A 27,196-nucleotide genomic window follows, 5' to 3' on the forward strand; every position below is an offset into this window, starting at 1 on the left:
GATGCACCTCACCCTTTCCAAAGATCCCTGCTTCCCAGGAGACGGCGCTGGCCATGTCCCCAGGGCCCCCAGGTGACCCCCTCCCCCAAGAGCGCAGGGCCCTGCTCCTTGACCACTGTTGCTGGTACTGAGGTGTGCCTTCCTGAGCCTGCCCGGCCGATGCCCAGCGGTGCCCAGTGCCCCCTCCCCAGCTCCCCGCTCAGAGCTGCCAGGGACACCAACTCCAGACCCAGCCCAGACACGGGCCAAGGCCATGGCAGAGGTCCAGCCGTGAGCCCACAGCCTCGCCCTCCTCCCGGCCCTCTGGGCTGCTCCCCTTCCAGACAGGGGTGCACACAGGACCGCCAGGCCGTCCACTTCCCACCTAGCCCCTCCCTCTCTTTTCATTCCTCCATCATTCCTCCATTCCCCGCCTCTCCTCGCACTTACGTCTTCCTCCAGGCTCTTCCGAGAGCTTCCACTCCGGGGGGCTACTTCTCCCTGCAGACAGCAGAGGCCAGTCAGAGAGAGGACAAGGTCAAAAGACAAGGTCAGAGGTCACGGGTATCGTGTCTGCCGCCTGCTGGGTACCAGAGGTGGAAGGAAGGGGTGAGGGTAGGTTGGGCAGAGGGGTTTGGGAAGGAACTTGTGTTATCTGAGCATTTCTTCCTCCACTAAAGGCTCATCAGAGCCAGCCCGGCCCCTCACAGCACTGCTAATCCCATTAGGCAGATTAGGAAACTGAGGCACAGACAGGTTCAAGCTTCATGTATGGTTACCCTATTAGAATCCAGATTTGGTGTGTCAGTGGCTAGCCTCAGTTTCCCCATCCACATCCCTACCTTCTTCTGCCACCTAGCTCTAAGGAAGACTAGCTTAGGCAGAAAGGCCCATGTGGAAAAATCTGCCCAGCTTTCTCTCACTCTGTGTATTTAATAAAGAAGTTCAAGTCTCATGCCCCGCCCCCCCAGCACCTCTTCTCTCAGCCTGTCTGGCTCCCAGCATCCCAGGTCTGGACACACAGGGCCAGCCAGACCCAAATCACCAGCACCCTGCTACCCGCTGCTGCCCTCCCTAAACCCCGGAGCGATGGCCCCACGTACCTGGTTCACTCTTCCCCCAAGACGCCCTCGGCTCCCGGCCTCCTCGCACCTGTCCAGGCTGTCCCCAGCCCCGGGGACATCACTCACCGTGTCCCCCACATTCTTCGGGGCACTCTCCATGGTGATGGGCTGTGAACAGAGGCAGAAGGCATGGTAAGCCTTGGGGACCATGTCCCTGGCCTGGTAGCCAGGAGGGTGACACCAACGGAGACTGAGACATCCCTGCTGGCCCTGAGCAGAGTTTGTAGAGCGAAACATGATCCTTCCAGTACTTGAGCCACTCAGTTCCACAAACCATCTCCACTACCGCCCAGGACCACACTAGGGGCCCGGTGTAGCCTCTGACCCACAGGTACCAACCACTCCAAATGGAGCAAGGAATAAAGGCCGGGTGCTAGTGGCTCACGCCTGTAATCCTAGCTACTCAGGAGGCTGAGATCTGAGGATCACAGTTCGAAGCCAGCCTGGGCAGGAAAGCATGTGAGACTCCCATCTCCAATTAATCATCAAAAATCTGCAAGTAGCTGGTGCCAGTATCTGATGCCTGTAATCCTAACTACTTAGGAGGCTGAGGATCACAATTCAAAGCCAGCCTGGGCAGAAAAGTCCTTGAGACTCTTCTCTCCAATTAGCCACTCAAAAAAACAAAAGTGGCACTGTGGCTCAAGTGGTAGAGTGCTAGCCTTGAACACAAAGAGGCTCAGGGACAGCACCCAGGCCCTTAGTCCAAGCCCCACAACCAACAACAACAAGGAAGAGCTCAGGAGCAGTGCCCAGGCCCTGAGTTCAAGCTCCATGACCACCAAAAGAAAAAAAGCCACAAGTAGAGCTGTGACTCCAGTGGTAGAGCACTAGGCTTAAAAAACAAAACAAAACAAGGTCAGGCAAAGCACACAGGACCTAGGACTGGCACACACCAAAAAGGGTATACTGTCTCTGCTTCCCACAAGCCAGGCTACACCCCCCCCTCACCCCACCTACCTGAATGGAGCCCCACCCCACCCGTAGACCTCCCAGACCTCACCTCCTCGCACAGAGCTCTGCTCCCCAGACCCCAAACCCCTTGTCAGTCCCACACCCAGCATGCCTGGAAGACCAGCTTCCTTTTCTTCCCCCCATGTAGAGGGTCTCCTCCCTCAGGAAGTCCTCCCTGACCACTCTGCAAGTGAGATCTGAGCTCTCATCCACCTGGTTGCTATACTCTTTGTGTGCCAATAACCTAATTGTATGAATCCATGCCCGCTTCCCTCAAAAGCTGCTTTATTTAGGGTTCTTATTCTACCTTCCTCCAAAAAAGATCCCAAAGCAACATTTGTTTTTTTTTTTTTTTTTACTAACACACTTAACTTTCAAACTACCTCATGTCAAGGACCTTGATGGCTGGGCGGTGGGCCCAGAAGTAAGCACCTGTCTGCTAAAGCTGCCCTTCCTCAGCCCAGGCCTGCAAAAAAGGCTTCCTACTAAAAGCATCCTGAATTGCCTCCGCAGGTCCCTCAGGAGGAAGAGAAGCGTCCAGTTCCAGGCCATCTCCTAATGATAGTCTAGGGCTCCATCTCCAAGTCATTAAAGAGAGACCCTTGACTCAGGCAGACTGGCACATGGAAGACTACAAAGACCTAAGCAAAGCCCAGTGTGGTGGCTCACACCTGTAATACCAGCTCCCTGGGAAGCAGAGACCAGGAGCACTACAATTCAAGGCCAGCCTGGACAAAGTTAACCACATTCCATCTCAACCAATGAGCTGGTGTGGTGGTGCATGCCTGTCATCCTAGCTAAGGAGGAAGATGGAGGTCTGATGCTGACCTGGACAAAAAGCAAGGGACCCTCCCGGAAAAATAAAGCAAAGGGCTAGCTGACTCAAGTGACAAAACCTCGACCTAGAAAGCACGAGGCACCCCAGTACTGCCGGGCACCGGTGGCTCACACCTGTAATCCTAGCTACTTGAGAGGCTGAGATGTGAGGATCACACAGTTTGAAGCCAACAGAGTCAGGAACGCCCATGAGACTCTTATCTCCAATTAACTCCCAAAAAGCTAAAAGTGGAGGTATGCCATCATAGGACTTTCACATGCAGCCCCAACATGCCACTTCCTCTGGGAAACAGCAGAGCATGAGCTGGGGGTCACACATGAGACCCCCCCTCCCGGCAGAGCTGGGTCCCACACAGACAGCTTCTAACCCAGTGATACCCCTGCAGGTCCGGGGCCTGTGCGTCTCCTGTGACAGGTCCTGAGGGGCTGCCCAACACACTGCCCTGTCCTCCTGGGGGGCCCTCTGCCAGCAGGATGCTCAGGAGCACCGCAAGGGGGCTTGGGTGCGTGGGGGTGCAGACCCAAAGAAGGACAGAAGGGCTTTAGAACATCATGCCCAGCCCAGAAAGCTCTCTGTACACGTAGGTTCTCTGTTATTTACTATCTTACCCTCAGGGGTGCCCCACGGGCCCCAAGGCCCACCCTGCCCCACCTTGACCCTGGCCCACCCCTCCTAGGTCTGGTATAGGCAGACAAGGGAGCAGGCCCGCTCTCTTCCTGCCTGCAGTCATCTGAGCAACGCCACCCCCTCCCCCCACCACCACAGCTGGAGGGCAGCCATGGGTCCACCCTTGCCAACAGTCAGATGCCTTCAACGTACTGGTCCCCCCCCTCCTCTCTGAGCAGCTAAAAATGGCCAATCTCCCCCCCAATCCCCACCCCAGTGTTTGCAAACCCAGCCCAGCAGGCATCGCCCCACCCCCACCCACCCAAGTCTCCCGGGAATGAAGTTCCCATTGTGTTTCCCAACACAGCCCCCAGAGGCTGCTGGGAAGGAAAAGGGCAAGGGCCTGGTCCAGGAGGACCAAGTCTCAGCTAAGGCTGCCCAGGCCCAAGTCCCTGGCCACCCCGAGCTGTGGTCTCATGAGCAGTGGCCCCAGACCTCTGAGGGCTGGTAGAGACGCACGGACCTCCACTTCGGCTATCCCAACCTTCAGCCAAAAGTTCCTAGGGAGACACACACACACACACACATATACACACACACACACATGCACGAACGCACGTACGCACATACGCACACAGAACCCACTCGGCATCAGCTCTGAGAAGGACTTGGGATATCATCTTCGCCCTTTCCACGCTTCATTGATGGGAAACTGAGGTACAGAAAGAGAGGAGCTAGTCAGGCACTGGTGGCTCACGCCTGTAATCCTTGCTACACAGGAGGCTGAGCTCTCAGGATCACATTCCAAAGCCAGAACGGGCAGAAAAGATGGCAAATATCTTATCTCCAATTCACCAGCAAAAAAACAGAAGTGGAGCTGTGACTCAAGTGGTGCTGTGACTCAAGTGGTGGATCACCAGCCTTGAGCAGGAAAGCCAAACGAGAGCATGAGGTCCTGAGTTCAAGCCCCAGTGCGGGCACAAGCATGCACACGCACATAAAGGGAGGGACGTCTACCCAGTGTCCGTGGTAGGATGCATGGCAGGACCAGAGCTGGTCCCCGGCTTGCAACGCCCACTGCCAAGCAGGCTCCCCACCCTAGTCCCAGACTCCAGGAAGGATCAGCAGGCACCCCAAGGCCAGCTGCACATGACCGAAGCAGACTGAATCTACGCAGGGACAGTACAGCGCCGTCCCTCTGGCCCCACCCCTGCTACCCATTTCCAGAACCAAACCCGCAGCTGGGGGACCAAGTGAAAACCGCGGGCTGGAAGCCAACTGGAGCCTTCCAGAGCCCCCTGCCTCCCCACAGACCAACTCAGAGTCCCACGTGGGAGCCACGGCCAGGTTTGGACCTGGGGCTGCAAAGAAGCCAAGCCCTGCCCTTCTTGGATGGCTCTGCCCTAGGGTCTCAAACCCACCGTTGGCAGCAAGGTAGGCCTGGAGCAGGGACTTTTGCCCAAGGGCAAAACACAAGCAGCCACCTCTTGAGCCCCGCAAGCCACACCTCACACTGGGTCCCCCTAGCTGCCTCTCCTAGTTACGGCCCTGGTCTGGAGATGCTAGTTCCTAAAATTAAAACAAGAACAATGACTACTCGTCACGTGCAAAGGCTCTGCTGGCCGGCCACATCCTCATCAGTCGAGGAAGCCCGGGATCCCAGAGGCTGGATGACATGCCCAAGGTCTGAACCACCCACACGCCCTCTCTCCTCTCCCTGGTGACCACCAACCATCTTAACCGACGGCCTTCCTGATGGAAACCTGTTGTCTGAACCTTCAGGCACAGCCAACCCTAGGGCTCATGGCTCAGGAAGAGACTTGCCCACTCCATTTCCATAGGAAGACTAGGAAACGGGTTACAGCAGGAGAGACTGAGATCAGACATCAGAGAGAACTTCCTGAATTTGAAGGGTTGTGAGCCATCGGGTAGATAAGGGCAGCTGCACATCCCTTCTCCAACATCCCCCCCACCCCAAAAAGGCATGCAGGCCCTCTTCTCCACAGCCAGGTGAGCCCTCCACATGTACGGAGGAAGGCTGGGGGGGACAACAGTGCAAGGGTTCGCGCAGTAGGACTCTTGGTGGCCTGCAGGGAGGGGCGGACAGGCTGGGGGGAGACGTGTCTGTGGGCTGCTGTTGTAGAGGAAGGAAAAGGCTAGGGGTGGGGGTGGGGGTGAGGACTGAGCCCAGGACTTGGGGGGGGGTAGAGGGGGGGCAGAATGCAGACTCAGCCTCCAGAGGAACATTCCGTCCAGAATTCCTCTGCCCTGCAGACTCCCCCTTACTCCTCCCCCCACCTCACAGGCCTGCAATCCACGCAGGTTTGGAAGCCAAAAAGACCCCGTGGCCTCCTCTGGCCAGGGGAATGAGCTGGGAGGTCACTGGCAGCCCTGCGGGAGGGGAAGGCGCTGGGGCAGTCCGGCGGGGAGGGGGTGGTCAGGCCTCGAACCAAGCCCCAAAATAGAACCATCAGCAGATGGCCAAGGCAAGGGGGCTGAGAGCACATTTTGGGGTGCTTCAGCGGCGGTGGGGAGGGGTGGGCTCCCTCTTGGCGCCGGTGCCTCCTGAGAAGCAGCATCGTGACCCTCTTCTGGAACCTTCCCAAAGGGGGGTGGGTTCCACAGGAGCCCAGGCCTGCCCTCAAGACCTTGCCCTGGCCTCACTCCACCCTGAAGTATGGGGGACCCACCAGGGTGGGCACAGGAGACAGGAGGCCTGAGGGACGCACTGGATGGGCAGGGCAGGGCCCGGGCTGGGAGTGGGGTACAGGGGAAGGGAACCCCGAGGGTAGCTTGAGGCCGCCAGAGGAAAAGAACAGACTGGAGTGGAAAGTTATGTCTGACTTCCCACAGCCCCACAGGAGGGTCAGGTCAGCCCCGCCTGTCCTCAACCCTGTCCCAGTGCACCCTCAGAGGCCCAGGGCACCCCCCAGCCCTGCCCTAGGCCGGGGTGTCTGGCACCCCTCTTGCTGTAGACCCCGAGATGGTCCACCTACAGGGCTAGGCACCCGAAGGCTGGCTTCCCTCTGGCTACGCACCCCTGCAACCTGGCTGGAGCTCCATGCCAGCCACCTGGGGCGGGCACAGACTTCCAGCTCTAAAGCCCTGCTTCAGGTCACATGCCCACTCAGGGACCCAGCATGGCCTTTCCTGCCTAGCACATCAAGTTCAAGTCCACCAGCCTGACTTGTAGACTTCTCCTGGCTAGCCACTCCCTGTCCACCCCACCCTGTCCTCTCCAGCGGGAGCTCCGCCCACTGTGTGCCGGTCCCCGCCCACCCCTGCTCCCTTCCTCTCTTCCCCCCTCCCAACCTCCCCATAACTAGTCCTGATATCCAGCCCTGCCATCCCTTCCTCCTTTCCCTCTCCTCTCTCCACTGTGTTCAAATCCTACACCAGCCCTGTAACAGGAGGTCCACTGGTCCAAACAGCCCAACACAGGAGGACTGAGGTTCCACGTACCTGAGGCTGGGCACTAAGTGGTTGTGGCTGAAGGACAGGTATTTGGCCTTGGCCTCCAACCTCCAGAGACCAGGGCCCTTCCCAGCAGAGCCTACGAGCAGGATGTCCTCCTGGGTCATCATCTGGGGACAGGGCAGGGCCCCAGTTACAAACACCAGCCCCCAGCAAGTACATGTTAGAAAGTTCCCTTCTTTAACAACTTCAACTGCCAAGTTCTACTTTGGAGTGCAGCTTTTTCTTTTTTCCTCATTAAAAAAAATATATTCTTTGATCCAAAAAGTAATGTCCTCATTACCTGTCTTCTGTAATCTTAACCCCTCTGTATCTCACCTTTATGATAACAATTCTTAAAAAAAAATTAAAACTAAGGAAAAAAGTATTCTTCCAGAAGCTTACACCTGTAATCCCTGCTACTCAGGAGGCAGCGATCAAGGTTAGTCCTGGCAAAACAAAACAAGTTAGTAACAACCTCTATTTCATGAAACAAGCTGGGCCTGGCAGTACACACCTGAAATCCCAGCACCATGGGAGGTGGAGGTAAGAAGATCATAGTCCTAGACCAGCCTGGGCAAAAAAAAAGACCCTATCTGACAAAAATAAAGGAAATTTTCTAGGGCCACTAACTTAAAAGGGCAATCTTAGGAAGTGGTAGGAGGAAACACTTGAGGGTTAGGCTTGGAACAGAAGAGGGGCTGGCCCACTGCAGAGGCCAGGAAGCGTCTGCTGCTCAGAGGGCTAGCCAGCTAGAGGCACTGATAGAGAGGACTCAGGTATCAGATGACTGAGTTGAAATCCCAGTCTTCCTTTTGTAGTGCTGAGGCTTGAACCCAAGGCCTTGTGCTTGCTAGGCCTAAGCACTTTACCACTATGCGACAACCCTCTTTGGTAGCAGCTCTTGGCCTTTGGCCTCTGCTCTTCATAAGAACACAGCACAGCCCCTCTTTCTAGGACTATGTGGTATGGATAAAGAGCTCATTTTAGGCTGGGTGCCAGTAGCTCACACCTGTAATCCCACCTACTCAGGAGGCTGAGATCTGAGGATCGATGTTCAAAGCCAACCAGGGCCAGGAAAGTCTATGAGACTCTTGTTTCCAATTGAATCACAGAAAAAGCAGGAAGTGGCACTGTGGCTCAAGTGGTAGAGTGCTAGCCTTCAACAAAAGGAGCTCAGGGACAGTGCCCAGCCCCTGAGTTCAAGCCTCAGGACTGGCCAAATAAAAGGGGGAGAGGGGGGCTCATTTTTGTAAAGCTTTTCTCCATTGCTCACATGGTAGCCCCATCCACAAGCGAAAGTTCCAAGCCCTCCTCGGACTCCAGCCCCCCACAGACCAGACTGAATCCTGAATATACAGGGAGGACTTCTGCCCTTTCACTGGTCTGAGGCTCTCTGTGGCAAATCCACATTGCCAGGATCACAACTGGTGCACTTTGGACCACTGTGAAATAAAATCAAAGCTACCAGGCCCCACAGGCGCTGAGATTCCACCACAGTGGATTCAACCATGGTGACCAGCTGACCGGCGGGTGGGTGGCCCAGTGGGTTTGGATACCCTGGGGAGAAAGGGACCACACTCAGCCCTGGCAGGACAGAACCAAATGTAAGATTTCATCACTGCTACTCAGAAACACACACACACACACACACACACACACACACACTAAACTTCTGAATTGCTTATTTATTGCTGGAATTTTCCACTTAAGATTTTCAGACCTCCAGTAACTGAACACAGCAGAAGCAAAGTGAAACCTGGACAAGGCGGGGTGGGGGTGAGGGGGGATTAGGGTCTCTCCTCCCCCAACCTCCCTCCCATCTCCCCCGACACCCTCCCTCCCCCCAATCAGCTTCCTGCCTCAACTTCCATCTCAAGTCCACCTCAAGAGCCTGCCTGCTCTCCTGCCTGTCCTGGGTACCCCAGCCTCGGGGCTACCTTGGTATCTACTCCAGTTGGCTATGGTCATCTGGAAATTGCTGGGACTGGTTTTGTTTTTTATTTTAGCTGCTGAGAAAAGCTACTTCAGCTCGTCGCTAGCCCTCTCCCCTCCACCCTGACCCCTAGCCTCCCTTGGGGGAGGGAGGGAAGCCCCGGGACCCTTCTGCCCAATGCCAAGCTCTTAGGCAACATCTGTTGAGTCAGATGAACACCCTGGTTGAAGATTAAGCCCTGCTACCCTCCCTGGCCGGCTGGGCACTGGCTGGAAAATATGTTTGGGCAGCAGGGCCTGGCACTGGGCAGAGATTCTGGGTCCAAAATGAAGGATTCGAATGCAAGGGATTCATCAAGGTCAGTGAGGCCCACCTATGGGGAGCCTGGACCTCACTGTGAGAGGACACAGGAAATGGATGGACAGGGAGGGGGGAGGGAAAGAGGAAGGGAGGGGGAGGGGAGCAGAGGCCTGCCCAGTCAGGCTCAAGGGCAAGCAGAGATGGAAAAGGAAGGAAAAATACAAATCCGCCCTTCCTCCCTCTTGTGAACCTGCTATAAGCACTTGCCACAGAGTGGGTAGTGAGGAAACAGGTGCTGAGCGCACTAGGGGTGGGGGTGGGGGAGCCACACTTTCCCCTGAGTGCTGGGGGGAGGGGCACACTCTCCCCTGTGCTCACTGGGGACAGCAACAGAGCTTCCAGCCAAGGCACAGACCCTAGCCCGCTGTGAATCATTTGCCAAGCCAGACATCAGACCTGGGCACCTTCCTCCCAGACGCTCGGATAACATGTCTGAGCACCTACTGTGTACAAGACAGTGGACAGCAAGAAGCCAAATAATAATAATAATAAGATAAAAAAACAAAATCCCCTTATCCTAAAGGAGTTTGATGTGCTCCTGTGGACACAACCCCTTATAAGAGATAAAAATAAGCAAAGCACACAGGGCACTGGAGGTGGTAAGTGCTAAGGGGAAGGGGAAGGGCAAGGATAGGGAGATAGGCTGACTGGGGGAGGGAAATGTTGGCAGTGGAGAAAGTCTCCCTAGAATCCACAGGAAGTGTGGACTAGGGACCAGCAAGTGCAGAAGTCCGGAGGTAGTAGCCGTGTGCCTGCCACACTGTAAGATCAGCAAGAAGGCTAGGTAGCTAGAACAGAGACAGCCTTTAGAAAGAGACGGGGTAAGAAAGGAAACTTAGGGGTTTACTCCACGTGAGGTGAGAAGCTTTTGAACATAGATACAGTGAATTCATTTGCTTTCTTCTCTAGTCTTTCTTTTTTGTTTTCTTGATAAGTACTGGGGATTGGACTCTGGATTTTGACTTACCTAGTTGGGCAAGCACTCTACCACTCAGGCTACAAGCTCTCGGTCCTTTTGCAGATAGTTTGAGCTTGCTTTCGTTCTTTTAAATTCAAAATAAGAGTCTCACCGACTTTCCTACCCCAGCTGGCTTCGAACCACAATTCTCAGATCTGATTTCCTGAGTAGCTAGGATTACAGGTGTGAGCCACTCAGCTACAAGCTAAGTTTAGCCACAAGCTAAGCACCCTACTTAGTTTGTTTTCTTTTATTCACTTTTGCCCCAGGCCAAACTTTACTCCCCCTCACTTCTGCCTCCCAAGTAGCTGGGATTACAGGCATTTGCCACTATGCCTGGCACTCATTTCGTTCTTTTGACAACTTTACAAGGTAGGTACTATTACTAGCTCCCATTCTGAAGAAGGGAAACTGTGGATGATCGGAGACGCCAGGCAATGGGCTCAGCATCACACAGCTGAACATAGACGATAGAGTAGCAGGGACGCAGAAGGAGGGACTTCCCAGACGCTAACTAAAGTTGGGGAGGCAGGTTCTGCATCGGGGAAAGAAGCTTTAGGAACACAGTCAAATCGAGGTGTCCCCCGGCAGCTGCTTCCTCCCTTGTCCATCTCCCGGGCCAGGCAGAGCCCCCTGCACGGGTGGAACATGTCACGGACAGGCCAAGCCTCCTGACCCGACTTGGGCGGGCGAGAGTGTTTCTGGATGCTAACAAGCCGCAGGCCCTCCTGTGGAATGCCAGCCTCTGCCCTCTCGTCCCGACCTGTGACCTTGCCTCCATAAACAAGCCTCCCCAGACTCAGGCGCCAGAATCTGGCCTCTGCCCAGTGGTCACGAACCCCTGGACCCTTCCGCCTCCCAAACCAGCCAAGGACATTCCATTCCAGGGTCACAAGGTGGTAGGTAGCTCTGCAGAATCACAGAGCGACTCCCCCCTCTCAGCAGCCAGCTGTGACCCCACAGATATCTCTCTCCCTCCCTCCCTCCTTTCCCCCCTTCTCTCCCTCTCCCACCCCCACCCCCCTGCTAGTTCTCAGCCAGACCAGACCGTTCAGCCCCTACCCTGCTATTCTTTACCCCATGACCCTCAACAGGGCTCCATGTAGCTAAGACTCCACAGCTGGAATGCACCTCTGGGCAGCTGAGGCCCAAGAGGAGGACTGGGCTCTATGGAGAAGTCAACACAGGGCAGGGCCTGGCCAGGAAGCAGAGTGTGAGGACAGTGTCCTGGGCCCTCCTGGAGTCTGGGGCCTAAAAGCACTTGTGTCCTTGTTTCTACCCCGCCATCAGCACTACCTCCAAGGCCCCCCCCTACGCCTACCAGATTGCGCCTCCAAACACTCCTATGTGACACACCACCCAGCACAGGCACACGCATGTGCACACGCAGGTGTGCAGACCCCTCCCAGGCAGCCCCCCTCTCCCCCTGAGGCCTGCCCCCCAGCTGGGATGTGTCTGAGCAGAGGTCGCTCCGCAGCCCACATCTCCCAGGGGGTCCTGCCCCATCCAGGCCCTTCTGGAAGCCTGTGTGCGGTATGTGGCCAGAGACAGCAGGAAAGCAGAGCCCAGCTTGGACGCAGGAACGAACCAGGTGGACGGACTTCCCACCAAAGGACGCCTGACCTGGAGGAAGACAGGTGGAGGGAGACGCCCAGGGCACGGGCCTCTCAACCCTGTCTGCCGGCCAGGCCTCGAGACGCACGATGGCCTTTTATGGGGGTTTCCAAGGCCTCCGCGTCTTATAAAGAGCAGGCCCTATGTCTCATCCAAGAGAACCTCGTGACTCATTTCCTCCCATCCAGCTTCAGCCCAGGAATGGAGGACCCTCCTCCGCCCCGCCTCATCTAGTTGGGTCCAAAGCAAGGAGTCAGCAGGGGGAGACACGGCCCATCACTCACCACCAGTTCATGGCTGGACGGAGGAACACACGGGGCAGCCACCTGTGGGAGGAGCAGAGACAGGCAGTTAGCATCTCTCCTGGGCAGACGCCAGGCCCCTGAGGCCTGAGCCACTCCCACCCCCATGAAGGACAGTTCCCCCCCCCCGCACCCCCGCGGCCAGCCCTGAGCCCCTAGGGATCTTCAGAAGCCCACCGACACAGACAGTGTTACTAAGCCACGAAGGAGGCACAGACCACACACGAAACGCACATCAGAATTCAAATCCTGCAAAAGGGATCAGACGCTGATTTGAGGTCAACATTACTCGCAAGGTTTTGTTTTTGACACTGCCTCAAACCTCATTCTTCCAACCCTCCTACCTCCTTTCCCCACGCCTGGAATTACGACAGAAGATCCAGGTACCTGTGGCTCACGCCTGTAATACCAGCTATTCTGGAGGCTGATCTGAGGACCAACATTCAAAGCCAGCTGGGGCAGACAAACTGAGAGACTCACCTCCAATTAACCAGCAAAAAGCCAGAAGTAGAGACGTGGCTCAAGTGATTCAGCCCCAGCCTTGAGGAAAAAAAAAAAAAGCCAAGCAACCATAGGAGACCTTAGCTGGGCACCGGTGGCTCACGCCTGTAATCCTAGCTACTCAGGAGGCTGAGGTTTGAGGATCAGGGTTCAAAGCCAGCCCAGGCAGGAAAGTCTGTAAGATTCTCATCTCCAATAGACTCATGAAAGGCTGAAGTGGTGCTATTGCTCAAGTGGCAGAGTATTAGGCTTGAGCCAAAGAAGCTCAGAGACAGCGCCCAGGCCCTGAGTTCAAGCTCTGCTCAAAGGACACAAGGGAGGGAAGGAGAGGGGAAAGGAGGATGAGAAGGAGGGAAGGAAGCTCATGACATGACAGCTCAGGACACCCCAACAATCACTGGGGGCACTGGTCCGATTCTGTGTGCTCCTTTTCTAGCCAGGGCAAGTTTTTCTTAGAGCTCAATGGTCAACCCTGGTGTTAATTCTCCACCCAAACACCAGGCCAGCGACCCACAAGGGGACAGGGAGGAAGCATGGGGGTGAGGGAGAGAGCCTTCGAGGAGGCAACTATACATGCACACGTGTGTGCGTGCATGTGTGCACGTGCAAACACACACACACACCATACCTAACACTGATGAACGGGTACTAAGCAACCGGCACTTTCCTGAATGTTTCACATAGGTTAAGTTATGAATGCTTTCAACAACCCAACAAGGAAGACACAGTGTGGGGCACAGAGAAGTTAAACAATTTCCCCAAGGTCACACAGCTTCCAAGAGGCTGAGATCTGAACCTGAGCATTCTGATGCTCCAAACATGAAGGGACCTTGCCACTCTCAGCCTTGTGTTTAGGAGTGAAGAGACACAGGAGCTGCTTCTGAAGCCCACGGCTCCAGATCCACAAGTCTGGAGCCTCAGAGGGGCTGATTTACAAGGCACACTGCCTTGTAAATACCCTGAAGGGATCTCCCTGTCCGTGAGGGAACAGCAGGTTCCCAGATCTGCCTGTAGCCTGCAGGGCACACTGCCTGCCCGGCTCACCAAACAAGGTCAGAGCCACAGGGGACACTGCTGGGCACAGCATGGCTTCCCATCATGGCCCCTAGGACACCTCCCCCGCTCACTCCAGTACCTAGGCCCCCGGGTGTGTGACAGGTCACAGTCTGGCGGGGCTCCTGTCTCAGAACCCGAGCAGGACTGCCCACCCCACAGGGGACAGAGCCTCAGGAGCACACACTGCCACAGCCGCCCAGAGCCCACCCCGCACCTCCCCGTGGACACGAGACACGTGGACTGAGACAGTGGGGCGGGGGAGGAGCAAGTCGCATTAGGAGGCTTACTCCGTGGGAAGGAGGCCCCTAGGGGGCTCAGCCACTGAACCCCTTGCCTGACCCCCAGGAGCCTGGATCTGACCGGGGGACAGGGGGTACAGCAGTCATGCCCTGCGCCCTCAGCACGCATTTCAGGCCAGCCCAAAACTGGCCCACGGACTCGGTCATGTTTCAGCCTCCTGTCTTCCTCTCTATGTTTTGTTTTGTTTTTCTAAAGCAGAGAAATACTTCCTTAAAAGGCTCCTTCTTCTTCCCTCCAGAGCCCTGCCCCCCCCCACACACACACACCACCTCTCAGGAGCCTGGAACACGCCAGGCGGCACAGGGGCCCCCATCCCAGACACCTGGCACGGGCAGTCCCTGTCCTCCACTGACCCCTGGGGGCCCGGCGGGGCAGCCTGCTCTGCAGAAGCGCAGCCCCAGGGGTCGACAGGGGTCTCCGTGCCCACCCTGCCATTCATTTGCCTCCAGGACTGGAGCACAGGGTGGCAGACTCAGACCCACGCAATCAGCCTCGGGCAGGCAGCTTCCTCCAGCAGCGCGTACCGCCAACGGTCTCTAGATGAGGGACTCACGGGGCCCAAGCCACCACAAACCCACCCATGTCACCCCTGACACCACGAACGCCAGGATTACGCCCCCTCTGGGCAGAGGAGGAAACAGAGGCCACGAGGAGCAGGATGTGGACCCAGAGGGGGCTGAGAGACATTCCCAGGAGGCTCCAGAGGGCCCAGAGGTGGGAGGCAGCCCTGTGCTGAATTCTTCATGCCTCAGTACCCAGCCTGCACTGGGGCTCATTTGGTAGCTTTCATAGATGGAGAAACTGAGATCCTGGCGGTCTCAGTCTTCCCAGCACCACAGTGGAGCAGTGACCTCTGTCTGGGATGTGGCTGGGTTTGAGGGTGTTCCCAGACCCAAGGACCCACGCCTGGCATTCATCAGCCCACACCTCGAGTAGGCTCTCAACTTCAAGCGTCCCCGGGCACGATGCCAACATCACAGTCCACAGCGAGGTGCCAGGAGGAGAGGGTCTAAGAGCGCCAGACAGCAGCCAGACGGTGCCCAGTATGGCTGCAGAGCTTCCCGCATGACCTGGCTCTAGTGTCCTCTCAACCCAAAGCCCTGCACAAGCAGGGAGCTCCTCTCCGTCCTTGGAGAGCCTAGCTGTGTTTGACCTCAGGGCCTTTGCATATGCTGTTCCCTCTGCTTCAGCTATCTATATGGCTGTGTTCTCCTCCTTTAGGTTGCAGCTTTACGTTACCACTCTAAAGGGGACTCCCTGAGTCTCTAAGCTTTGTGAGAGCGCGCGCACACACACACACACACACACACACACACACACGCCCCTTTCTCTTCCTTCACAGACTTAATCACAATTTATAACGATACACACATGCCTCCTTGTCTAGAAACTGTTTCCTTCTCTCTAAACCAAAGGTCACAGGGCAGGAAGCCACTCTTATTCATCACGTGCACCCCAACACAGAACCAGAGCACAGTAGGTAGACACTAAAATCTGTTTGAAGACTGCACATTGGCATGAGTCCTGAGAAAGGGAAGCATCGTTGCCGTCTGTCACATACCTACTGTGTGCCGGGTACATGGCTACTCCTGTGCCCTAGCTGCCCATCTTTCTGAGGCACATCAACAACATTCTCCAGATGGAGAAACCGAGGCTCCAAGACAGCAGGACACAGCCCGCCCGTGGGGAAGAGGCGAAATCCGGCTCAGCAGCTCCATGCAGCATCTCGACCAAGCAAGGAAACCTCAGACTCCTGGCCAACACAGCCCTGGTCACCTCTCCATCTGTAAGTGACAGGACCTGGGCTCTAGCTGGATGGCTCTCTCTGTCCCAAGGCTCCAAGTAAGATCTAAGGTCCCAGCTTTGGTCACATAAAGTCCCCGGCACCTGGCCTGTCCGAGTAGAGGGACCTCACCCCAGGCCGCTGGACCCGCAGGGGTACACCGGACAGCCCACTCCCCAGACCCCAGCTGAACCTCATCAGTCCATGGGTCCAGAATTCTATCTGAGCCTCGGATGAAATAATCTTGGATTTTCTTCTTCTTTCCTATTAGTCTTGGGTGTTTTTGGTTCGTTTGTTTTGTTTCTGGTTGGTTGTGGGGCTTGAACTCAGGGCCTGGGCACTGTCCTTGGGCTCTTTTTGCTCAAGCTTGCTTCACTCTATCAGTTTGAGCTACAGCTCCACTTCCGGTTTTCTGGTGGTTTACTGGAGGTAAGAGCCTCACAGAATTTCCTATTGGGACTAGCTTTGAACTGCGATCCTCACATGTCTGTCTCTGAGTAGCTAGGATTGCAGGCATGAGCCACCACACCCAGCTCGGGGTGTTTTTGTTGTTGTTTTTTATCATGGCAAAATGTACAGAACATACATGTCCCACTATCATCATTTCTAAGTGCAGAAGCAGCTGTATTAAGTCTACTCACAGTGGCATACAACCACCGTCACCTTCCCTGAGTCCTGGGAACCACCAGAGCAAATGACTCAACCCTAAAGGGCAGCTGTGGAGAGCCTGATTCACACAATTCGTCAGAGTCGATTGGGCAGAGTTGCAGCTCCTGAGTGGTTACCGAGAGGATGGAGTCGCTCACCTGGAGGACCCAGGAGCTACGGACAGGCAGAGCAGCCCCCTGCCCCATGACATCACCCACATGGCCTTCGTGGCAGAGGTGTGAGAGCAGGGGGAGGTTGCTCCCTCACCAGACTGCTCTCACCCAGGCTTGATTTTTAGTGTTTGGTTGACTCCACCCTGTGTGTTATGAGCTAAATTGTGCAACACACACACACACACACACACACAAAAATTCCTATGTCAAAGTTCTAACCCCTGGGACTTCAGAATGTGGCTCTGTATGGAGACAGGGTCTCTACAGAAGTGATTAAGTAAGGTCACTAAGAGGGTGGGTACTCTAATAAACAGCACCATAGGAAAAGGACATTAAGATGCAGATTCACAGAGGAAAGACCATGCGAGGGCAAGGTACTGGTGGTAGCTGGGCACCAAGGAGCCAGGCCTCAGTGACACCAGCTCTGCCGGCACCCAGGTGGCAGACTTCCAGTGTGTGTGTGTGTGTGTGTGTGTGTGTGTGTGTGTGTGTGTGTGTGTGTGTGTGTGTGTCCCAACCTAAGCTGACTCAGACACAGGCACCCAGGTGGCAGACTTCCAGTGTGTGTGTGTGTGTGTGTGTGTGTGTGTGTGTGTAACCCCAACCCAAGCTGACTCAGACACAGGCACCCAGGTGGCAGACTTCCAGTGTGTGTGTGTGTGTGTGTGTGTGTGTGTGTGTGTGTGTGTGTAACCCCAACCCAAGCTGACTCAGACACCGAACAAAATGTTTTCAAGATCCATTCACGTTGTACTATGTGTCGGAATTCCCTTCCTTTTTTAGATGGAAAATGATTCCAGCTTGGCACGGGTGGCTCACGCCTGTCATCCCAGCTACTCAGAAGGCTGAGACCCAGAGATCTCAATTCAATGTCAGCCTGGACAGACAAGTCGAACGCACTAAGTCTTCTCTCCAAACTAATCAGCAAAAAAGCTGGAAGTGCAGGTGTGCCCCGCTGTTCTGCATCGTCAGTCCTCACACCCCAAAGAGGCAGCCATTAACATCTATTTCCAACCCACGGGAGGCAATGAGGACAGACAGAGCTGTCACCTGGCCAGCCCGGCTCACAGACCTGTCTCTCATGCACTAAGGCCACACAGCAGGACTGCAGGACACAGAGAAGGTGCGGGCAAGCCGGGCAGACTCCCTGCCCGGGAGCCGGGACAGAGGACTCATTTCTTCCATTCTTCTGTTGTGTATCACCCACTCCTCTCATAACACCCCTATAGGAAGGAAGCACGTGGGCCATTTCCTCAGAGAAGCCCCAGTGCCGGCCCCACAGCCTCACACCCCTTGAGAAAGAGATACGGCTTGAAAGGAAGAGGCGAGGAAAGGGCATTTGAGGTGAAAAATAACACACAAATGAAACATGGAAGTGGGAATATGTCCCCTTTGGCTGGGACACGGGACAGGAGAAAGGAAGGAAATAGGGACGCAGAGATGGGGACAGACGGGAAGAAGGTGGAAGATGGGTCACTGCTCCAACTATGGCTTCACCGTGAGCATCTATGCAGGGCTGGACAAGGAGCTAAGACTTGGTTGCTGGTACTGGGGTACATGGAAGGTACTGGAGTAGGAGAGGGACCCGGCTGAAGCTGTACTCTGGGTGCCATGGCTCATGTCTGTAAACCTAGTTACTCAGGAGGATGAGATCTGAAGATCTAGCCTTGGCAGAAAAGTCTGTGAGACTCTTCTCTCCAATTAGGTGCCAGAAGTTAGCCAGAAACAGAAGTGTGGCTCATATGGTAGAGCTCCTTGAGAGAAAAAGGTAAAAGATAGCACCTAAGCCCTGAGTTCAAGCCCCCAATCCTAACCAAAACAAAAGGATAAAGGGATAGAGAAAAGAAGTCCTCAATGCCAGAGACACCCTGAAACTCAGGGGCCCTGTGTACTCCAACAAAACAGATGAGCCCACTCAGAGCGAGGGAGGGCACACCCCGCCCTGCCCAGGGAACCTGCAGCAGGAGGCAGCCAGTTTCTAAGCCTCATCACTCCAGTTGACCTCTATGGGAGCAAGAACCAAGAAGGGTCCAGACTCCACACCTATGACTGAGCGATCACGAGAAGACCACCCCTCATCTGCAGGTATCCCAGACATCCTTGCTCCCAATACAAATCTTCTGGCCCTGTCGAGGAAGGCCTCCCTGGGATCTAGGCAAGAGCAGGCTTCAGGGCCCAGCCCCGGGCCTTCCAGGGGAGAGCAGGGGTCCTGGGAGGAGGTGGCCTCTGCTGGTTCCATATCCTCTAGGCCTGCACCCTCCCCTCCGGGCGCACGCCCTATCTAGACCTTGGTCCAGCCTCTCCCTGCTCCCTGCTCCTGCACTGGCCGTTTCCTGCCCTTATATAGAGTTCTGCTAGGACAGGGACAGGAAGTATGGCCAGTTCCAGGAGGCAAGAAGGGGCCTGTCCCAGGACACCTCAAGCCTGGGGCATGTCCTAACCTTGAGTCGCCTGAGAGCCCAGGCCCTGGCCACGGAGGACATGGAGGGGACCTGAATCCTGGGGGACAGAGTCCCAGAGCACTGACTAGGGTCATGATTTCCAGAGATCCCGGGCCTCTCTCCCCCAAATCCTCCTCAGACACATTCCTTGTGGCTCGTGGACCTAATCAACCTGCCTCTATGGCCCCAGCTCTCCTACCAGCTGTCCATCCAGCCGAGCAGGGCTCTGAGCAAGGCTCTCCCTGTAGGAGCACACCTCCCCAAGCCCCTTCCTGAACGCTCAACCCAAAGGCCGCTCCACAAACACTCAGACTAGGTAAGTGCAGAGACAGTTGGGTGTGCCTGAGCGGGCCCTTCTGCAGGTGGAATGTGGCATTTAGAGCAACCCTCTGTCAGAAGATTCCAGATTGACAAAGAAGAGGGTGGGACCAAAGCCGGTCCCCTTTAGGGCCAGCCTAGAAGGCGGTAGTCATAGGCATCCAGATCATTCCACCCTGGAGGCTCCAAAGGTGGCCTCCTAGGAGAGACACCCTGAGACCCAGGGACCCAGCCTGCAGCCACCCTCCCACACCCAGGGAAGAGAAGGTCAGACAATGGGCAAGTGGGAAAGGAGAGGGCACAGCCAGGGCACACAGTTTGGCTCAAAGCTTGGTGCTGGCCAGAACGCTGGACGCATGGTCTTGCCACCACTAGCCACCTCCTGGATCTACTAGATCCCTGCCCAGCACTGATGGGCCCCTCCCCTTGCCCACCACCAGGCCACCCCAAATTGTCAAGCTAGAAAAGCCTGCTGTCTCCCTTGAGCCCTCCTTGCCATTCCTCCCACCAAGTCTGGATAAATCTGCCCCCTACATAGCGAGTCACCACCGCACTGCCCCCCTCCCCAAGGCAGAGATGGTGGAGGCAGCCCTGTCTCATGTCCTCGCCCTCAGTCTTATGCCTCTGATCTGTTCTCCACTTGGCAGCCAGAGAGCAAATTCTGAAATGCACACCCAGCACTCCCTGCTCTGTGGGTAAGGCCCAAATGCCCTAATATGGCTGCCACAGCCCCTGGGGACCTGGTTGGATCTCTCTCCCAGTCCCATTCCTCCACTTTCGGGTCTGTACTGGGTCCAGACACTCCAGTCCAAGGCAGAGGCTATCAGTCCATTTTACAGATGAGGAAACGAGGCAGTGGGAAGTCACATCCTCAGTCTAAGGTCACCCAGACAGGAAGAAAATGCAACTGGACCCAGAATTCCTTTCTGGCACCATGCAAGGCCTCAGGTTTGTGGGGGCCGCAGGAAGCTTTTCACAGAAGGCACAGCTTCTGAGAGGAGGAGAAGGGGACACAAGAGAGCAGTTGGTAAGGCCCTGGACATAGATGGCCAAGCCGAACTGAGTTACTCATGACCTGCAGGGCTGGGCTGAGGTGAATGTCCACTGCCCCAGAGAGGAGGCCTGACCCCCCCCCATCCCCACCCCGAGCCAATAAGAGTGCATAGGTGTACTAAAGTGATCAGGGACAGAGGACAAAGGATAGAGGCAAGAAGATGGCGGGGTACTGGGCAGTTGGAGACTACCAAGCTGCTGGCCCAGGACAGGCCTGTGTGCTGAGTGGCAGTGCCGAGTGGGTAGCTTGGAATGTGGCCTTCGGAGCTGCCTTTGGAATTCAAGAAGCAGGAAAATCTCTCTCTCTCCCTCCTTAGCCCATTTGATCTAAAAGCAGAGGGTTGCATGACACGACCTGAGGCAGGGAGAAGAGCCTCTAGGAAGTTCCTGGAAGCTGCTAAAGGGCTGTGGTCTGTGGTCAGGGTTAGGTTGGAAGAACAGCCAGAGGAGGAGACAGGCCTAAGAACCAGGACCAGTCACTCACAGCTCCTGCAGGGAAGACAGGGACAAAGGAGACCGGTCCCTGCTGACAGGGCGAAGACTGGCACGTAAAACAGAAGCACAAACCAGACACTGCTGTCATAAAAGGATGAAGAAACTACTCTTTGAATAGAATCGCAGTCCAGCTGCTTTTCCCAAAATCACACCCACAGGGAGGCCCTGGGCCCCTCCCTTGGCTCCACCTCAGTTTGGTCCCTAGACAAGAGCTTTAAGGGGACAAAGTCTTTGACCTTAAGCTGTGCTACAACAGTAAGGCCGGAAGGATGTGTGGGGGGAAAAAATTCCAAGTGCAATGGGAAGACCTACAGAGTCAAAGGGGAGCTACCCAGGGAAGGAAGGTGACAGGGCAGGCTGAGCCAGTCACAGAACAGAATTCCATGACTAGAGCGTCACAGACCCAGCCGGCATCAGCCCATCATCACCCCTTTCCTTCTTAACCACCCGACAGCATGCAGGGCCCTCCTCTACACCTGCAGGGTCCTTACAGGTTTCTTACAAGTGTTCACTGCCCTGTTGCCTAACCCTGAGAGTGTCCTGAGCCCATGGCTGCCTCCAATAGAATGACAGCTTCCTCCCACCCCTTGCCACCCAGTCCTGGGACTTGAACTCAGGGCCTGGGCCCTGTCCTTGAGCTTTTTTTGCTCAAGACTAGCACTCTACCACTTGAGCCACAGCTGTACTTCTGACCATTTTTTTCCAACTTTTTAAATTGGAGTTAAGAGTCTCATAGACTTTCCTGCCCGGGCTGGCTTCAAACCGTGATCTTCAGATTTCACCCTGCTGAGTAGCTAGGATTACAGGCGTGAGCCACTGGCACCCAGCAGAAAGACGGTTTTTGAGAAGGAAAAATGCTGCCCAAATCAACTGCACACATTAATCATAAGGAATGCTCTAATTTCAGTACCATTAAAATACAAAAAAGAGAGAAAACCAAGAACAGGATGGAAAGCAAACCCTGCCACATATTAATCAGAGGAAACTTCCATATTCGCCAAGTCTCTCTCTGGCCTTATGTTGCTAGGTCCCACCAAAGGGCATTTCATCCACTCTCCTGACACAAGCACTAAACGGGAACTGCTATTGGATAGTAGGTTCTAGTCTGTAAGATTACCACACCTCTGTGTAACAGCTCCTTATTTCCAAATGCCTGAACATACCATGAGGTTCCACTGACAGCAAGAGAGAGCCAGGCATGGTTTCCCAAACCAGTTCTGCCACAGACCAACTACAGAGGCCTAGCTCGCCTCCATCAGCCTCAACTCGCTCATCTGTAAAGTGGGGGTAAAGAAATCTACACAGCCAGGAATACTTAATAACGTCTGACTGAGGTCAGGGTTGAGTAAGGGTATAGCTCAATGGCAGTGTTGGCTTGGCATGCATGAGGCCCTGGGTTTGATTCTCAGCACTGAAAAAAATAAAGTTGACTGAGATCCAAGTGATAAAAATGTCTGGAGCAGAGTCATGCTATGGTAGCTGCCGTGCAATCCCTGCTCCTCTCTGCACCCCAACGTCCACATCTGCAAAGCCATGAATTGGCCCGTGCAGGCTGGTATGTCGGAGCCAGTCCTAAGCAGTGCATGCCTCTCGAGTCACTCAACCCCACCTCCACCCCAGGTTCTACCCTCAGCCCAGTTTCACAGAAAAAAACCGAGAAGCAGTAACAGACTGCCAGGAGGAAAGGGATTTTTCCTAAGATCCTATTTACCTAAGTTGAAAGGACGCTGGGACACTATCCAATGCCAGCACTTCTCCACTTAACAACAGAACTCCCTTTCCTTCTCTGCTTTCAATGCTTACATGGCATAAGCTTCCGTTATCTGCAAATTCACTCATGTAGAAAACTCCTGGTCTACAGATGGCAGGGGCAGGAGGTAACATAATTGTTCTGCACGATTAGCACACAGCCAGGGTTGGTGTTCTGGAAGCCCATCTGCTATTAGGGACCAGGCAATCCTAGGAGCCCCCCCCCCCCACCGGAAGCAGGAGGTCCTGAGCCAGGGCAGCCCAGCTCTGTGGTGCTCCTTTAAGTCCATCTGCGACTATGGCAGGAAGCCCCTCTCCCTCCCCATTAGCCAGTAGCAGAGACTTGAAGCGAGGCCAGCCCTGCAGGAGAAGGCCGCTGGAAGCCTGGCTGTCACCAGCATTGTTCAGCGCCATTTGACGCATATCCACCCCGTGCAACATTTCCTTGTTCCGGGAAAGATCTGAGAGATGCAGGCATGGAAGGCAGGTTTGCGGGAAGGCTAGGGAAGGACGACTGTGGAAGAGCTGGCTCTCTCAGGCTCAGAACACACAGGAATGGACAGGAGAGAAAGCTCCTATCAGACAGAGACACAGTGACCCAGAGCACCACCATAGGCATGCTGACGTGTCTCCACATAGCTCCCAACACCCAAATTGGGCGTACACATAACCAGAACACCCTGACAGATGCAGTGACTCCCCAGTGTACTCCTGCTCCACCCCACCCCAATCAAAACTACCCAGATGGGAAGACACAGGCCAGTAAGCCATGTCCGTGCCTATAATCCTAGCCTGCAATTGCAGGAGGCTGAGATGTGAGGACTGCAGTTCAAAGCTAGCCCAGGCAGGAAAGTCCATGAGACTCATCTCCAATTAACCACCAAAAAGCTGGAAGTGAAGCTATGGCTCAAGTGGTTGAGCCTTGAGAGAAAAAGCTAAGGGGCAGTGCCTGGGCTCTGAGTTCAAGCCCCAGTGTTGGTACCAAAATAATACTAACAATAACTAATAATAATAAACAATAATAAAAACAGTAGCCTCACCAACATCCCCACGGCTGGAACAGCGCCTTTGAGTACAGTTAACTGCAAGATGCTTGGGGTGAAGGGGGGAGGGGCACAAGAGCAGCCTGAAATTGATGGGACAGAAGTGTGGAAAGCAGGAACTTTCTGTGCAGAGGAGGCAGAGGGGAGCCCAGGGCTCAGGGTGCACTTTAGACACATTATCCCACTTAATCCTTCCAACAACAGAACAGGTACAAGTAATGCCTCCTTTTCCACAAGGTCACTGCAGCTTACTTAGCCAGCAGAAATGAGTGGGTCTGGCCAGGCCCTAGGGGCTCCCGCCTGTAATCCTAGCTACTCAGGAGGCGGAGATCCAAGGACTGCAATTTGAAGCCAGCCTTGGCAAGAAAGTCCATGAGACTCTTATCTCTAATTAACCACCCAAAAAGCAGGAAGTGGAGCTGTGGCTCAAATGATAAAGCACACCAGCTTTGAGGGAAAAGCTAAAGGACAGAGCCTAGGCCCTAAATGAAAGCCCAGTACCAGCATGAGAAAGACAGAGAGATGGAGACAGAGACAAAGACCAAAAAAGAGAGAGAATTGAGAAAACAAGAGAAAGAAAAAGAGTCAAGGGGATGGGAAGTTGGCTCAGTGGTAGAGCGCTTGCCTTGCATGCCAGAGGCCCTGGGTTCGATTCCTCAGCATCACATAAGCAAAAAGAAAAAAGCCAGAACTGGTGCTGTGGCTCAAGTGGTAGAGCGCTAGCCTTGAGCTGAAGAGCTGAGGGACAGAGCCCGGGCCCAGAGTTCAGGCCCCACGACCAGACCCCCAAAAAAAGAGTCGAAGAGAAAGAAAGAGAATAAGAAAGAAAGACAAGAAGAAGGAAAGAAGGAAGGAAAGGAAGGAGGGGAGGGAGGGAGGGAGGGAGGAAAGGAAAGGGGAGGGGAGGAGGAGGAGAAGGCTAAAGTCTCACAGCTAGGGGTTGTTGAGCAGGACTCAAACACAAGGGAGCCAGACTGCAAATTGTGTGTGTGTGTATGTGTGAGAGAGAGAGAGAGAGAGAGAGAGAGAGAGAGATCTTAATTTGTTACTAGCTTTTAGTAGTTGTAAAAGGGGGTTTCAATTCAACATGACAGTTTGTGAATATAATGAATGCATCTTGACCAAGCAGACCGCAAATTTTGTGCAAGGCAAATCCTTGGATACGTAGAAGAAAAGTTAGGGGGAGGATGGTGGGAGGAGCCCATGCAGAAGAAGCCAGAAAGTGGATATTGGCTTGGCCCTTGCTGGCCAGGGCCCCTTGCTCTGAGGACCACGAGGATCAAGGCATTTAGGCTGCTGTGATTCAGTGTCTGGTCCTCTGGTAAGCATTTCCGGAGCCCCAGACAGCTCTACAGAGCCTAGGAGCCACCTGCCCTCCAGAGACTCTAGTCATTACTCACTGTTACTTTGCCTCAGCACCCACCCCCAGCGCATCCCTTCCTCCCTCCCTGTTTCCTGAGAATAGCCAGCAAGGAGCTCTGACATCTGCCTTGTTCCCTCCTTCAGTCACTTGGCTAGCCCTGGTCCTGCCAGTGCACCCCTGCCTGAGTCACTGGGACAGCCCAGCGCGGGCCCCCTCACCCCTGACAGCTGCTGTCCGCTGCTCCTGGCCAAGAAGCAGCTGCCTGGAGGAGTCATCGTTGGGCAAAGAACATCTCAATCCTGTGGCCAGAAGGGAGCTTCGGGGCATCTCAGCAGGCACCCAGCAAATACCTGAAACCCTTCTGGATCCCTATGTCCACCCTGGACAGCAAAGGCCTCTCAAGACCAGGAGCCTCTGACCAGAAAGGTCCAAGGGCTTGCAAAATCTCAGCAACTCTCCTAACTCCAGTTCTCCTAACTTCTTTCCTTCCACAAGTGAGCTAGCCGCAGTGCTTGGGGGGAGGGCTCCTCCCAATTCCACCCTCTCTCCCTCCCCCTATAGAGGGTTTGCTGCCCCCCCCCACTCCTCATGCTGGCGTTGGGAGCTCTAAGGAGGGCAAGAGAAAGGGGGAAGGAAGGGGCTGCAGCCAGACAGGAGTTAATTGAGGAAAATCACGTTCTGACCAAGACAGGGGAGAGGGACCTCAGGCTGATGCTGCAGAACTGCCCAGAATCCCGGAAGATAGAGCAGGGGAGCTGGGGAGGCTCTGGGAATGCAAGACCAGGCCCTCTGAACTTAATGAGGAGAGGAATTCCTGGGGTCCCAGCTGGGGACTTGTGAGGCCTGCCCTCCTCTGGCTCACCTCTCCTCCCTTACCCAGCATCCTCACCCCTTCTCACCCCAGTTCTCCCAGGGCTCCAGCCTGGAATCTAGGCCTGGCCGCGCCTCCGCTCCCACACTCGGCTCGGCCAGCACAACGCAGCCGGCCACACGTGTGCTGTGGTAAGGCCACTTCTGAGCTACCCAGAATTCCTCCCGAGGAACCTTCGTGTAACTCTCAGGCTCGCCCACCCTCCCCAGGGCAGCTGCACACAGCCCAGGCAACAAGCCCCTGCCAAGGCCCTGCCCAGGCCCCGTGAAGTAGCAGCAGTCATACAGCGTGTTCATGGGCAAACCCGCTTCTCCTGCTTTCCCACGTCTTTACAGATGACTAAAGGAGAGTACTCGCTGGCTGAGTAAGCGGTTGCAGACTGCCAGAAATGGGATGATGGGATGGATTTGGGAATGGGGGGGGAGGGGCACTATGGATTTATTTTTATTTCTTTATTTTTTTTGCAGTACTGGGGACACCCCAATCTTTCTGCTTTTAGTTTTTCTGATACAGTCTCTCACTTTTGTCTGGCTCAGCCTCTGATGAAGATCCTCCACCTTCCTCCTCCTGAATGGCTGGAATGACAGGCATCACCATTATAGTCACCCAACACCTGTGACATGCTGGTACCTGGCTTTAGAGATACACAAAGGCCACTTACAGTCAGCTGGGGCATGGCTGCCATGCAGCACCCAAGCTCCTCCACCCTCACTAGGGGGCCTGCTCCTGTCCATTCGCTCACTCACTCACTTATGGAGCAATGGGCCTACACGTGCCAGCCAGATGGTAAAAAATGACCCCCAAGGTGAGTCTCTTGGTATTTAGAAATGGGAGCTGCCTGCAGTCTACCCTTCCTTCTGCCTGCTGCAGCCCAGGCTCAAGTAGAAACTGAAGGATTTCCCACCCAGGAAAGAGTTCTCAGCCTGCTCAGAACTCCAGATCCAACACAGAAAGAGGCACACAGGAAGGAAGCCCCGGGCAGACACAGTGGCAGGAAGAGGTGTTTCCAGCCCCAAGCTGAGGAATCACCACACAGGCCTCCAGGGACCCAGATCCTGGATGCTACCTTTTCCCTGGGCATCTCTGCTGCACCTCTCATGTTTCTCCTATGCTGAAACCTTCTGCTGCTCCCCTTCTTTAATCTGGCCCACCCTCAGGCCCCAACACCGTCTCTGAGCTCTCACACATGACATCTTTAAACCATACAGACTGAACTGAACTCAGCATCCTACAAATGGTATCTCATACCAACACCCCTGGAGCACACTGACCCCATTT

The 27,196-nt window shown here is 54.9% G+C and overlaps 1 protein-coding gene across 6 annotated transcripts in view; it reads right to left on the reverse strand.

The window, feature by feature from the left end:
• Tns1 (tensin 1) overlaps positions 1-27,196 on the reverse strand; it is a 145,741-nt gene that overhangs the window by 91,566 nt on the left and 26,979 nt on the right. For 5 of the 6 annotated variants that reach the window (XM_013037525.1, XM_013037691.1, XM_013037635.1 and 2 more), the window contains exons 2-4: positions 12,107-12,148; positions 1,083-1,211; positions 430-480 (exon numbers count right to left, since the gene is read on the reverse strand). In XM_013037525.1, coding sequence (XP_012892979.1) covers positions 430-480; positions 1,083-1,202 — 171 coding nt within the window. In that variant the 5' untranslated portion in view covers positions 1,203-1,211; positions 12,107-12,148. The remainder of the gene's footprint in view (positions 1-429; positions 481-1,082; positions 1,212-12,106; positions 12,149-27,196) is intronic. The other variant, XM_013037736.1, reaches the window with a different exon arrangement.

This window comes from Dipodomys ordii, unplaced genomic scaffold (assembly GCF_000151885.1).
Source record: "Dipodomys ordii isolate 6190 unplaced genomic scaffold, Dord_2.0 Scaffold1, whole genome shotgun sequence".
NCBI lineage: Eukaryota > Metazoa > Chordata > Mammalia > Rodentia > Heteromyidae > Dipodomys > Dipodomys ordii.